We start from the raw sequence: 15,071 nt of genomic DNA, 5'->3' as shown, positions 1-15,071 counted from the left end.
CTCGACTCCATTCAAGGACCCAAGCAGTCGTTCCAGGTGCGACAGAGGTTCACCTGCACCTCCTCCAACCTCATCTATTGCATCCGCTGCTCTAGATGTCAGCTGATCTATATCGGTGAGACCAAGCGTAGGCTTGGCGATCGTTTCGCCGAACACCTCCACTCGGTCCGCACTAACCAACCAGACCTCCCGGTGGCTCAGCACTTCAACTCCCCCTCCCATTCCGTATCCGACCTCTCTGTCCTGGGCCTCCTCCACGGCCAGAGTGACCAACACCGGAAATTGGAGGAACAGCATCTCGTATTCCGCTTGGGGAGTCTGCATCCTGGTGGCATGAACATTGATTTCTCACAATTCTGTTAACCCTTGCTGTCTCCTTCCCTTCCTACCTCAGCCCTCGGGCTCCTCCTCCTCCCTTTTCCTTTCTCCTCCCTGCCTCCCCCCACCCCCTATCAGTCTGAAGAAGGGTTTCGGCCCGAAACGTTGCCTATCTCCTTCGCTCCATAGATGCTGCTGCACCCGCTGAGTTTCTCCAGCATTTTTGTGTACCTTCGATTTTCCAGCATCTGCAGTTCCTTCTTAAATAGATCAATCGTCTGATGTTCCTAAAAAATCACTTTTATGAGGGAAGTGTAAAATATTTTCACGTTATTTAATGCACTGGAATTAGATAAGATTTTTGCTACTATGTCTTTTTTGGTAATGATTAGCTATGCCCTTCATTTGCATTTTTTGAGGCCCACATCATAGAACATTTTTTCCCAAATAAGCTGCTTTCTTCCTGTATAGATCCTAACGATTTTCTCCTTATGTTCTCATCTCAGAAATGCAACTGATACTTCCTTAAACCCCTTATGCAATGTTTCCAGATCAATGTAGTTATTTTCATGTAATTTTCTTCCTGTAGACTAAACTGTTATAATTAATATTATTCATAGTTTCCAAATTCCTGAGTAGTAGGTATTCTGATATTAAGATTAATTTTGCCAATTTTCTTTTATAGTCTTGAAAACAACTAACACTCCAACATATATTTCCATTGCAAGCAAGTCAAATTTCCTTAATGCTTCCTGACAATGGAAATTCCTGACTCTTGGAAAGCTCAATTGCTCACCAGTTAATCTATTAATAATTCTTATAGCTGTCTAGAAAATTACTGAATTAAAGAATTAAAAACAAATCTATCACCCTCCTTGTCCAATTCTTTATATTTATGCATGAGCCTTGAAAGTTACAATGATTAACTGTTTTTGTGTTTTTATAGGGGAGAAAGAAAACCTAAGATTGACCTATTCCGGACTTGTGTGGCTGCTATACCCAGGCTGATTCCAGATGGCATGAGCCGGGCAGAACTAGTTGAACTTCTGGCAAGGTGATGCATTTAATTAAATAACAAAATAATATGTTATGAATTTTGGGTCTTTAACTGTATAGACATGTTCTAATGCATTAAAACAGAATTGTTTAGAATAGAGAGCAACAACACTGAACAGAGCTTAAAATCTATCGTACGGATGTGGATACGTTTCAGATGTATGAAAAACCGAGTCTGGAAATTTCTGGGACTTTGTAAAACTTTCCCAGCTAATTTGATCAGGTGTATCCATCAACTATCTCACATTGAGTGGACATAGTTGGTTTATAAGGTTATATAAAACCATCCCTTTTAAAATTAAGACCTGAAACCTATCTTACAAAAGCCATAACAAATGGTGGGTTGAAGGAAGAGTATCCTTCAACATAATCTTATGGACAATAGTTGCATTGAAGCAGTAACTCTGTTTCTTGTTACCTACAGAAGCTGAATATTTCTGAGATCCTTTTCCCAGCACGTTCTGTTTGCCCTTAGCAACCTGTATAATTTTAAGTTTGGAGAGGAATGTATTATAGGCTAGAAATTCACTGTTTGGTAAATAATTTATTCTTTTTTAAAAAAATTATAGACTCACCATACACATGGATGAAGAACTTCGTGGTCTGGCATTCACCACGCTACAGGCTTTAATGGTTGACTTTCCAGACTGGAGGGAGGATGTCCTCTCGGGATTTGTATCATTCATTGTCCGAGAAGTGAATGATGTCCATCCGACACTACTTGATAACTCAGTCAAGATGTTGGTACAATTAATAAACCATTGGAAGCAAGCAGTTCAATCTCATGTGAAAGGTCATGATCTTCAGGTAATGACCACATTTTTTTGAATAAACAATCCATTATTCTTCTTTACAGTTCAATTGCTAACTTGCATTGTAATTTATTGCTTCCTCCTTACTCACGTTTGGTTTGGTATCCACAGCGTGCCGTTCCCAATGGAGCTGCCCACACACTTCCACTTGAACGGAGCCCTTATTCCTCTGTCTTCCATGCAGTGGAAGGTTTTGCTTTAGTGGTTCTCTGCAGCTGTCGGCATGCCACCAGGAAACTAGCTGTCAACATTCTAAGAGAAATTAGGAGTTTGTTCACAGCTTTAGGCCTCTCAAAGGTCAGTGCCACAATTAATTAAATGTTATTACCAAGAGTTGTGAAAGAGAGTATGGATGTTCATATCACTTTGTTCTGTCCAGCTATTCTGCAATGCAGCTTCATTGTGAACTGACGCAAAATGCATATTGGCATGTAGATCTTTGAAACAAAAGTTACATATAAATAAGCACAACATTGAAACTAAATAGAGATGCAAAGAAAGCAGATGCTGGTATACAACAAAAAAGGTACGTAGTGTTGGAGTAACTCAGCGGGTCCAACAGCATTGCTGAAAACCGTGATTTGGAGACATTTTAGCTTGGGATCCTTCTTCATCCTGCTATCTGGAGCAATCTGAAGAAGGGTTCCGACCCAATCCATGTTTACCAAAGATGCTGCCTGACCCACTGAGTTACTCCAGCACTTTGCGCCTTTAATTGAAACTAAAAATTTTCTTCGAGAAGTTTTTCTGCACTGAAGGAATTTGTTGCTACTGTATTGGACTGTAATCATCTTAGAATCATGTGACATGGAAGGGAATAACCCAAGGTGTCATTGCTAGAACTATCCTGAACCTGCCGTCCAGTGCACAGTGCAGTATCTTCTCTGCATTATTTACTCATTCAACATTTCCCTTGCAAATTGCCTCAATCACTTACCATGTCATAGGAATTGGTGCTTTAATAATCTTCTCTATAAATACATATTTGTGATCTCTTTTACCTACATAAGTATTTTTCACTTTATCACCCATACAGGTTTTCCATATTTATTCTTGTCTATTAAAAAACCCCATAATCATATCAAAAAATGAGCTCAGGAGGATGAGGGGTGATCTTATAGAGGTGTATAAAATCATGAGAGGAATAGATCGGGTAGATGCACAGAGTCTCTTGCCCAGATTAGGGGAATCGAGGGCCAGAGGACATAGGTTCAAGGTGAAGGAGAAAAGATTTAACAGGAATCTGATGGGTAACTTTTTCACTTGGTGGTGGGTAATGGAACAAGCTGCCAGAGGAGGTAGTTGAGGCTGGGACTATCCCAATGTTTAAGAAACAGTTAGACAGGTACATAGATAGGACAAGTTTGGAGGGATATGGACCAAGTGCAGGCAGGTGGGACCAGTGTTGCTGGGACATGTTGGCCGGTGTGGACAAGTTGGGCCAAAGGGCCTGTTTCCACACTGTATCACTCTATGACTCTAACTGATGGTGGAACTCAGCGGGCCAGTTAACGTATGTGAAGGGAAATTAATTGTTGACGTTTCGGGTTGAAACCTGGACTTGACCTGCAACATCAACCATCCATTTCCCCCCACAGATGCATGTTATGAAGTATGTCTTGTTGTCAAAATTTGCCTGTTGTGCCAGCTTTAAGAATGATGCAGGTGGTTGGAATTCGACTATACTGCCTTATCAATGACATCTTCTGCTTGTGCCAAGCCATTTTTACAGTACCTTGTTTGAATTGATTTTGAACACATGGTTTTATTCCTGTAATTAGAAATGAAATGATCATAGAATGATCAGAATATTGTTTGTATTTTGGCGTCAGTTTAGGATTTTTATAAAGCTGGCCAGGTGGGTCTTAATATCCATGTCTACTATGCTTTGTTATGTGAAAATACAAAATGTGCAGGACATTGAGCATCTGACCTCTTACTCTGATATTTGTAACAAATCAAGGGCTGTGTCTACATTATCTTGGATATACGGTGTGTCTGGTACTTCAGCTTTATGCCAGTTGTGGCTGGTGCACCAGGTGTGGCCTCCACTTATGTGAATTAGTCTGTTGGACCTTCATTAAAGTGTTAAATTAACTAAGTTCATTATCCGTTCAACATCTTATGCAGTAGTAAATATGTATTTTCCTCTCTTCCCTAGGGGGATGAGGAGCTGGCAATTGACGTCATGGATCGATTAAGCCCTTCCATCCTGGAAAGTTTTATACACCTCACTGGAGCAGACCAGGTAGAGCAGTGAGCTAGGATTGATTGATACTGTATGGTTTGAGGGTTAATGTTTTGTTGACAGTTTTGAATACATTATAAACATGCTTTATTTATAATGTGAACTTTATGAATCTAATTTGCTTACCCAGTGACTAATTTAGCACTCGTATTAACCCTATTTTGTCATGAATATCAGATGTCTATGATAATATACAAGACACCACCACCTAGAGTTAGAATACACATTATATGTCCTATTAATGACAATTCCGTATTTTAGCAATAGAGTTCTCAATAAAGGTTACATTATTAATAATACAATGATTCTTTGGTGGCTAGTAAGAACAATAGCCTAATTCAATATTTATCTCCATGACGTACTTCAGACGTATTATCTTCTTGTAAAATGGATTCACATTAATGATTCCCTGCACTCAACCTACTGTATGTTCCAAGGCTAATTGATCTTCTCTGCCTTTGAGTTACCGGGTGATTCAAAGGAATTGTTTATCAGTATCTCTCCCTACTGAATGTCAAATATATTTCTGTGGACGTCATTTAAGCAAAGGATCACACTCAAAAATAATGTTTGCCACAATAAAGAGACTTATTTTGTCCGTTTAAAAGTCAGCTGTTAGCGATGTAATTATATCCAATTGAAGAATATGACAATCTGTATTATGAGAGGAAAGGAAACCTATTAATCTGTTTAAGATTTGCTGAGTTTTTTCTTAAGACGCTGAATAAATTAATATAATTTCCTTTGGTGATGTATATTCAAAGTAACTCCTAATTTTAATGTACTTTTTGTTCTTGAATCAGACAAACTTGCTGTATTGCCCCAGTGGTATCGACCTCCAGACACTGGCAGAATGGAGTTCCTCTCCCATCAGTCATCAGTTTGATGTGGTCAGTCCTTCACATATTTGGATATTTGCACATGTGACACAGGGTCTGGACCCTTGGGTAATCAGTTTGTCAAGCTTCCTCAAGCAAGAAAATTTGCCCAAACATTGTCCTTCAGCACTGAGTTTTGCATGGATGTATTCATATACTCGTCTACAGATGCTTTCTCCACAAGTGGACATAAAGTGAGTCCTTCTGAATTAGTTTTAAGCACTTAATGTTGACCGGACGTTTGTCTCTTTTCTGTTAGTCATACAAAAGTTATGCATTTCCTGCATGATGTATGTATTAAATTAACTAATGAATTTAATTCCGAAACAATAAATTAGACATTAACCAAAATACAATTCTTAAAATTTTAGAGAGGCTTTTAATGCTCAAATATTTGTCTTTTTATTCCACCTTTTTTTATTTTATGAGGAACTTATTCTTTAGCACAGAGATAATTTTGAAAAAGAATGTACTAAAGTTTAAGCATTTTTAAAAGTTAATAATATTAATTTATCTTTCTATGCAGCAGTCCTATAAATGCCAAGAAGGTGAGCACCACAATTGGCAATGATTCATACATTGGGCTTTGGAGAAACTACCTTATTCTTTGCTGCAGTGCAGCAACATGCAACACGATTCCATCTGGGTCAGTGCGCTGCTCCCCTCCTGAGACGCTGGCGTCTACACCAGATAGTGGATATAGTCTGGATTCTAAAGTAAGTACACACTCGAATGTTTTGAAAATATTTAAAAAACTAATTGCGAGCCTAATGGCAGGAGAAAAAAATGTTGTTCGGAATTTGTTTTAGATCCCTTAAAAAAAGCTATTTAAACATTCAAAAGCTATGAAAATGCAGGGTGACTTGGACAGGTTGTGGGAGTGGGAAGATGCATGCCAGATGAAGTTTAATGTGGATAAATGTGAGGTAATCCACTTTGGTATCAAAAACAGGCCTCCTCTTCCTTTCTTCTTTCCCCCCCCCACCCTGCGTCAATCTGAAGAAGTGTTTCGGCCCGAAATGTTGCCTATTTCCTTTGCTCCGTAGATGCTGCTGCACCCGCTGAGTTTCTCCAGCATTTTTGTCTACCTTCGATTTTCCAGCATCTGCAGTTCCTTCTTGAACAACTATCTAAATGGCGTCAAGTTGGGAAAAGGGGAAGTACAACGGGATCTATGGGGTCCTTGTTCATCGGTCTATGAAAGTAAGCATGCAGGTACAGCAGGCAGTGAAGAAAGCGAATGGCATGTTGGCCTTTATAACAAGAGGAGTCGAGTACAGGAGCAAAGAGGTCCTTCTGCAGTTGTACAGAGCCCTAGTGAGACCGCACCTGGAGTATTGTGTGCAGTTTTGGTACCCTAATTTGAGGAAGGACATTCTTGCTATTAAGGGAGTGCAGCATAGGTTTACAAGATTAATTCCCGGGATGGCGGGACTGTCATATGCTGAGAGAATGGAGCAGCTAGGCTTGTACACTCTGGAGCTAAGAAGGATGAGAGGGGCACTTATTGAAACATATAAGATTGTTAGGGTTTGGACGCGCTAGAGGCAAGAAACATGTTCCCGATGTTGGGGGAGTCCAGAACTAGGGCCACAGTTTAAGAATAAGGAGGTAGCCATTTAGAACGGAGGCGAGGAAACACTTTTTCTCACAGACAGTGGTGAGTCTGCGGAATTCTCTGCCTGGAGGCCAGTTCTCTGGATACTTTCAAGAGAGAGCTAGACAGGGCTTTTAAATAAAGCGGAGTCACGGGATATGGGGCGAAGGCAGGAACAGGGTACTGATTGGGGATGATCAGCCATGATCACATTGAATGGCGATGCTGGCTCGAAAGGCCGAATGGCCTCCTCTTGCACCTATTGTCAAATGGCTTAATTGTTTAATATTTCAAAACAATACAGTTGGAGTAGCAAAATGTGTTTGTATCTTGAAATGATTCATGGGAAAACTGATTCTTTCACCGGCCCAATATGTATGTTGATGGGTTAAATGACCTCCTGTGCTGAGATTCTACATTTCCCAGGTGAAAATAGTACTTGATGAAAGTCACCTATACTCTCCCGCCAACCAATATTGGGCTTTGGCCATCATTTGGCATTGTTTGTGAGTTTTTGAAACAGCGCTTGTTCAGTTTGGTGTGTTCGTTTTAAGTGATTATGGCTTAAACATCAGTCCCAAGAAATGAGTGCTGGGATAATATAAACTCTGACGAGCAGCCAGAGCCCTTTCTACTATATTAATGTCTCTTTGGAACGAAGTTGAATTTTATTTCCCCTTTATCAGCATTGCTTAGGCAAGCACGTTTCTCAAAGGCTATCGCATGGGGACCATGGCTAGGCTGCAGCTTTGGCATTTATGGTTGCTGGACTGGGTGGGCAATTGTTCATTGAGGGTAGCTCTGAAGTTTTGTTGTTGTCGAGGATTCATGGCTGGCGAATGGAAAGCTGGTGGAGGCCTGATTGGGTAAAGAATGGAGGAATGTAGGTGTTGAATAAAGTGAGAGGGAGAGAAAGGAAGGGACATTAGAGGCAGCTAGGTAAAGGGGGAGACTGACACAGGATGAGAATGGTGCTGACAAAGCCAAAATGTGTGGAGAAAAGTCTGTGTCTATGTGCATGTTCCCTGTGGGTATGTACTTGTCGCGGAATCTGTGAGTGCACGTGTGCCACAGGAACTGTGAGTATGGTATCTAACGTCCTGAGAAGGGTTTCGGCCCGAAACGTTGCCTATTTCCTTCGCTCCATAGATGCTGCTGCACCCGCTGAGTTTCTCCAGCATTTTTGTGTACCGTCCTGAGTTTAAGTTTGGGACAAGCAATTATTTGATTGTAGATCAATCACTGGTAAGCAATAAGAAATATTTCAAAATTCTCAATGAGAAATAACTCCATGACAGAGGTAATACATTTAAGGAAGTTGGAGATAATGTTAGATTGAAAAAAGAGACTAATAAAATGATCAAGATGAGAAGTAAGTGTGATATTGGGAAGAGTTTAGTAAAGCACCAATATATGACCAAAAACCAGAGTGAAGCTAAATTTGCTAAAGTGAAAATAGAGCTTACGGAGGCTGGGACAAGAGACATTATCGGGGGGTGGGTAAGAAATGGCAAAGGCACGAAAAGGATATTTTGTACCTATTGTCATCAAAACAATAAATATAACAGAAATGAAGCATAACCAACAATATAGTGACTATGAAATTTAAAGTAATTAATATCACTGAGGCGAAAGTACTGTGGAAATAAAGAGGATTAAAACTTGGCAAATCCCATCTATGTAACAGCTTTATCTCCAGGTTTTAAGAGTTGGCCTTGAGTTACCTGATGCATTAGCAATGATCTTTCAAAACTCCTTGGGTTCAGCAAGAATCTAACCGTCTTTGAGAACTTTTTTGGCATGGATGATGCGCACATAGTTGTGGCCTTGCTCAGTTTATATTAACATCTGAGTAATACTGTCATTGTCTAATCACTAGCATTAAAACATTAATGTTTGCCCTGACTGAACGAGTTGATTTATGCTGTATAATCAATGCTGTGATGGAGTTCAGAGCCTTAGTGATGGGACAGGACTTTGACTTTGTTTTTGTTTTGATAATTTATTTATGCTATATAAATCAAAGCTTACGCTTCCCATAAGCAACAGCTCTCATGATCCGCAGTAAAAGGGTTCACAAGTAATCTTTTTGTCTGTTGAAAGCCAGAATGGAGACAATAATCTTGATTCTTTCGTGAATCACTCCCAATGCCTGCGTTGATTGACTTTACACATCTAATTTATGCCATATAACTAATGCTGAAATTGCACGTGGCTGGAAAAAAATAGTTTTATTGGGAGACGTCATTGGGTTTCATTTCTGACTGCGGCAGGAATTCTTTGAATCATTTTCTTCTTCAGCAAGTCCTTGGGGTTGAGGATAACGTGTCCACTTCGACCCTCTAGGTTCTGAAATGGCGGATGGATCCAAAGGTTCTGCCTCAAGTGGTGCCTGGTAGAACATGTGGGTGGATTGCTTCAGATATTGTTGCTTTCACAGTTTGCATTGCCACATTATAAGCATTACATTGGTACAGCATGCTCAGTGCTTTCCTCAAGAATCTTTCAAAACTTAGAGCCTTGAACATCAGAGGATCTCATGAGTCATTGAGAATTTTACACTTTTAAAGAATACACCAGAAAGTCCTTGAAACTTCATCAAAGGAGTTTTTCAAAGTTAAAAATGTTCAATTCTTGAGTGGGCAAGTCACACCTGATCAGAGCCCAATTGAGCATGCCTTTTATATGCTGAAGAGAAAACTGATCGGGACTAGCCCCCAACTGGAGATGTCCATGAATTGCAGACTTCAAGCAGTCATTGCATGCAAAGGATATGCAACAAAATACTAAACATGACTACTTTCATTTACATGACATTGCTGTGTCCCAAAAATTATGGTACCCTGAAATGAGGGGACTTTAATAAAATTTGACAATGTGCACTCTAACCACATGTGATTTTTTTCTATTACAAATCTCAAATTGTGGAGAACAGAGGCAAATAAATAAATGATGGTACTTTGTCCCAAACCCAGGTACTTTGGATTGAACAGGTACTTTGGATCTGTCTTCACTTGAACAGGTACTTTGGATCTGTCTTCACTGAACAGATACTTTGGATCTGTCTTTGCTAAGGAGGACACAAACAATCTTCCTGATATAGTAGTGACCAGAGGATCTGGGGTGACGGAGGAACTGAAGGAAATCCACATTAGGCAGGAAATGGTGTTGGATAGACTGATGGGACTGAAGGCTGATAAATCCCCAGGGCCTGATGGTCTGCATCCCAGGGTACTTAAGGAAGTGGCTTGAGAAATCGTGGATGCATTGGTGATAATTTTCCATTGTTCTATAGACTCAGGATCAGTTCCTGTGGATTGGAGGGTAGCTAATGTTATCCCACTTTTTAAGAAAGGCGGGAGAGAGAAAACAAGGAATTATAGACCAGTTAGCCTGACATCGGTAGTGGGGAAGATGCTGAAGTCAATTATAAAAGATGAGATAGCCGGACATTTGGATAGCAGTAACAGGATCGGTCCGAGTCAGCATGGATTTACGAGGGAGAAATCATGCTTGACTAATCTTTGAAGTTGTAACTAGGAAAATGGACAAGGGAGAGCCAGTGGATGTAGTGTACCTGGACTTTCAGAAAGCATTTGATAAGGTCCCACATAGGAGATAAGTGGGCAAAATTAGGGCACATGGTATTGGGGGTAGAGTGCTGACATGGATAGAGAAGTGGTTGGCAGACAGGAAATAAAGAGTAGGGATTAATGGGTCCCTTTCAGTATGGCAGGCAGTGAATAGTGGGTTACCGCTAGGCTCGGTGCTGGGACCTCAGCTATTTACAATATACATCAATGATTTGGATGAAGGGATTCAAAGTAACATTAGCAAATTTGCAGATGACACAAAGCTGGGTGGCAGTGTGAACTGTGAGGAGGATGCTATGAGAATGCAGGGTGACATGGACAGGTTGGGGGAGTGGGCAGATGCATGGCAGATTAAGTTTAATGTGGGTAAATGTGAGGTTATCCACTTTGGTAGCAAAAACAGGAAGGCAGATTACTATCTAAATGGCGTCAAGTTGGGAAAAGGGGAAGTACAACGGGATCTGGGGATCCTTGTACATCAGTCTATGAAAGTAAGCATGCAGGTACAGCAGGAAGTGAAGAAAGCAAATGGCATGTTGGGCTTTATAACAAGAGGAATCGAATATAGGAGCAAAGAGGTCCTTCTGCAGTTGTACAGAGCCCGAGTGAGACCACACCTGGAGTATTGTGGGTACACAAAAAAATGCTGGAGAAACTCAGCGGGTGCAGCAGCATCTATGAGTATTGTGTGCAGTTTTGGTCCCCTAATTTGAGGAAGGACATTCTTGCTATTGAGGGAGTGCAGCGTAGGTTTACAAGGTTAATTCCCGGGATGGCGGTACTGTCACATGCTGAGAGAATGGAGCAGCTGGGCTTGTACATTCTGGAGTTTAGAAGGATGAGAGGGTATCTCATTGAAACATATAAGATTGTTAAGGGTTTGGACACGCTAGAGGCAGGAAACATGTTCTCGATGTTGTGGGAGTCCAGAACCAGGGGCCACAGTTTAAGAATAAGGAGTAAGCCATTTTGAACGGAGATGAGGAAACACTTTTTCTCACAGAGAGTGGTGAGTCTGTGGAATTTTCTGCCTCAGAGGGCGGTGGAGGCAGGTTCTCTGGATGCTTTCAAGAGAGAGCTACATAGAGCTCTTAAAAATAACGGCGTCTGGAGATATGGGGAGAAGGCAGGTACGGGGTACTGATTGGGGATGGTCAGCCATGATCACATTGAATGGCGGTGCTGGCTCAAAGGGCCGAGTGGCCTACTCCTGCACCTATTGTCTATTGTCTACTATGGAGGGCACTGTATATGTTTTTGCAGAGGCAACATTGGCAGCACCTCTTCAGTTCTTTGAGGGGCTTTCTCTTGGTCTTGAATCTATGTGTTAGGGCTGCAAGGTAGACCACGAGATTAATACCGAATTTGCGATCACAATCACTGTTGGCCAAAAGTTGTCCTGGGCTACTGGAGGCAATCGTGAATGTTATCGTCAATGACTCGTGATGTGTAAAGTGATTTGTCTTTTTCAGGGTTCATTGGTCCTGCCTTTCCTCCAACTCATTAATGGACAAGTTGATGTTTTCTCACCATCTTAAATGTTTTTCTCTTCTGTGCTGATTTGATTCAAATTTATCTACTTCATCTTAGTTCTTCTATGTTTCTCAATTGCTAAATCATATTGATTAATGGTTGGTCCTAATGCTCACAAAGATCTCAATTAAAACATTTCCTTTGCATTGAGCTCACACAAACTATTTGAGTTTGGGGTGAAGGAGCAAGGATAACAAATACTATGGGAGCAAACATGAGTAAAATTTAGTCAATTATCTGTAGCTCTTGACTCCCTTTTTCTTAAACCCTTCCTGCCAAAATAGTTTATACTGTGGGTAATAAATAGAAAAGTCATTGTAATTTGGATTGTAATAGCCATCAGGCTATTAAACCTGGCTCGGACAAAACTCTGATTATTAATAACCACTTTCTGTTATTTGCACTTTACCAGTTTATTTATTCATGTGTGTATATATTTATATCATGGTATATGGACACATTTATCTGTTTTGTAGTAAATGCCTACTATTTTCTGTGTGCTTAAGCAAAGCAAGAATTTCATTGTCCTATACAGGGACACATGACAATAAACTCACTTGAACTTGATTAATTGTGTGAACATTTGCATTTATTTCGCATTTCATATTTGGCTTCAGACTTGAATACCTTGTTGGAAAAAAGTTTTTGTTTAAATTAAAATGGTGAAAACCTTCTGTGTACCTAACTTTATTTTGAAACAAGGCAACCTTTGGCTGTTTACAGTTCTGGTTTCTGGAAAGATTGTAAGGTAATTCAAAAGAAAATGTCCTTTTTTTAATTTGACAATATATTTTCTGCTCACAGTCGGGACTGCAGTTAAGAATAAACATCCAGAATAAAGGCCTGCTTCTGTGCACTATAACTTTAAAAGTATAAATCTCCTTTAATGTTATGATCATAGAATGGTTTGAATATACTGTATATATTTCTGCTTCAATCAAGAGTGTTGTTAACAAAGCCAATTTTGATATTTCCAGTCGTGACCTGAGGAATAAATGACATCAAGTTCTGAAAATGTAAATGTTGATTAAATATGACTCATTGTGTAATTTCAGGTAATTGGCATTCCGTCCCCATCCTCATTATTCAAGTTTATAGTTCCAATGATGCGCTCTGAGAGCATGGAAATTACAGAATCTCTGGTGCTGGGGCTTGGCAGGACCAATCCTGTAGCATTCAGGTAAGAGGATTTAATTTCAAAAATTCACACATCCTCTGAACAAACAGAGCACCTTAAGATATATTTCATTCAGTTTCTCTTTGAATGTATTTGGAGAGCAGGTTTACCTAACTATCCATCATTTTGCAGAGTCGCTTCTAAAGCCGCTCAATTATGTATAATCAAATTTAACAGTTATATTCAAGGAAGATATTCTCGTGCTCTGCTTGGTTTTCATGTGACTCAAAATATAAAGAAACTGAGTAGTCTTTGTGGATTGCCACTTCTCGGACAAGTGCATTTCCATCAACAAAATATGTTTTATCTGACAAATTTTCAAACTTCCTTCATGTTAAACAAAGACTGCCATTAATTTGCAGGCAAAGTTGAATATCCATTTTGTGTGTATTTTTACTTCAAGAAAATGAAATGCTGTTTTTTTTTTTGCTTGGTTGCTTTGTTACAGAGATTTAATAGAAGAACTCCACCCCATTATTAAGGAAGCACTTGAAAGAAGACCAGAGGTAAAGGAAAAGTGGACTAGAGTCCTGTTTCTTCGTTAATTTTTCAAATCATCTGAACAAAGTGTAATTTTTGTTTTGAAAGAATAAACTCTCAGGTTTAGTTTGCAAAATTTCACAAACTAATTTAAAATTTAAAAATGGGTGCCATGCATCTAAATAATTCTGAACATGCTGCCAACTAAGGCACATTTACAGAATTTTCCTGATGTTTTCATCCATTTGGGAACCTTTCTAAACAAATTCATATTTTCCCTTAATTGTTTTTTAAGAAAATATTTTTTTAGAATGTTTTTGCATATTTGATTTTACAGATTGTTTTGTTGTATTGTTGATACATAATGGGAAATAATGAACAGATAAATTCCTTATTTACTTTGTATAAGATACATGGGTATCCAAATGATGAATCCAAAGTCCATTGAACAAAATCCAATCTGTGGCTTGAGAAGCAATTGGTCCCAGAAACAGCAATGTGATAAGCGTACAAATTACCTAATTCAAGGATGTTAATTGTGATTACGATTGGCAAAGAGAATGGGGAGAACATCTGCTCTTTTATATCCATTGAACAGGATTAGCTTATTTTAATATTTCTCACAAGAGTTGACAGTTCTGTCTGCGCATCACCATCTCAGTACTGCGCTGATTTGCTAGGTTGATGTGTTATTCAAATATTCAAATGAATCTTGATCCCATAATCCATAAACTGAAAATGTATCTTCTACCACTGAAGGCATACTTCCAAAAGATGGCAGTGAGGAATAAAAATGTGTTCATCTAAAATTACTTTTCCCGTTAGCATCACAAATCAAGTTTCCAGAGCCCAGCTACATAATATCCCTGTAAATCCATCTTCCTACTACCTTTCCTCTTTCACCTTGCCTGAAGAAATATTTATTCTGACAATTCAGTTCTGCACAAATATTCATGCAAGCCTCCCTTAATTATTACTTTCTCTCAAGGTAGGTAATAGTGTGATACTTAATTTAAATCGATAGATGTAACGTCATGATACTAGTTGTTATGGTTGTTTAACATATGTTTTATATTTAGTGTATTTCTTTGTTAGTTGTATTTTTTTGCTAACTGAAGGCATCTTAATATTTGAAATCATGGAAGAATCTGTTGTTATACAGGTGCTCAAAGTTTGGTGACTGTCGATTTCACTTATGTGCTTGATATGATCATCCCACATATTTAATGTTGTCCTTCTGTATCAGAATGGCATATATTTGCTCGATATTTACAATCAGCCCTGTCCATAAAATTAAGGCCATTTTCATGGCAACTAAAGTTATGTGAAATAGTATTACAGCTGAAGGCCTGACTGCTTGTATTTTTATTATTTAAACT

The 15,071-nt window shown here is 39.3% G+C and overlaps 1 protein-coding gene across 7 annotated transcripts in view; it reads left to right on the top strand.

Moving 5' to 3' along the window:
• The window catches only part of fryl (FRY like transcription coactivator), a 318,781-nt gene that overhangs the window by 195,157 nt on the left and 108,553 nt on the right, over nt 1–15,071 (top strand). For all 7 annotated transcript variants that reach the window (XM_033028305.1, XM_033028264.1, XM_033028273.1 and 4 more), the window contains 8 exons: nt 1,265–1,372; nt 1,944–2,181; nt 2,298–2,483; nt 4,348–4,434; nt 5,238–5,506; nt 5,839–6,028; nt 13,091–13,215; nt 13,661–13,718. In XM_033028305.1, coding sequence (XP_032884196.1) covers nt 1,265–1,372; nt 1,944–2,181; nt 2,298–2,483; nt 4,348–4,434; nt 5,238–5,506; nt 5,839–6,028; nt 13,091–13,215; nt 13,661–13,718 — 1,261 coding nt within the window. The remainder of the gene's footprint in view (nt 1–1,264; nt 1,373–1,943; nt 2,182–2,297; nt 2,484–4,347; nt 4,435–5,237; nt 5,507–5,838; nt 6,029–13,090; nt 13,216–13,660; nt 13,719–15,071) is intronic.

The sequence above is a fragment of the Amblyraja radiata genome, chromosome 1, assembly GCF_010909765.2.
Source record: "Amblyraja radiata isolate CabotCenter1 chromosome 1, sAmbRad1.1.pri, whole genome shotgun sequence".
NCBI lineage: Eukaryota > Metazoa > Chordata > Chondrichthyes > Rajiformes > Rajidae > Amblyraja > Amblyraja radiata.
The sequence above is the reverse complement of the archived record's forward strand: the minus strand, read 5'-3'. Positions and strand labels throughout refer to the sequence as shown.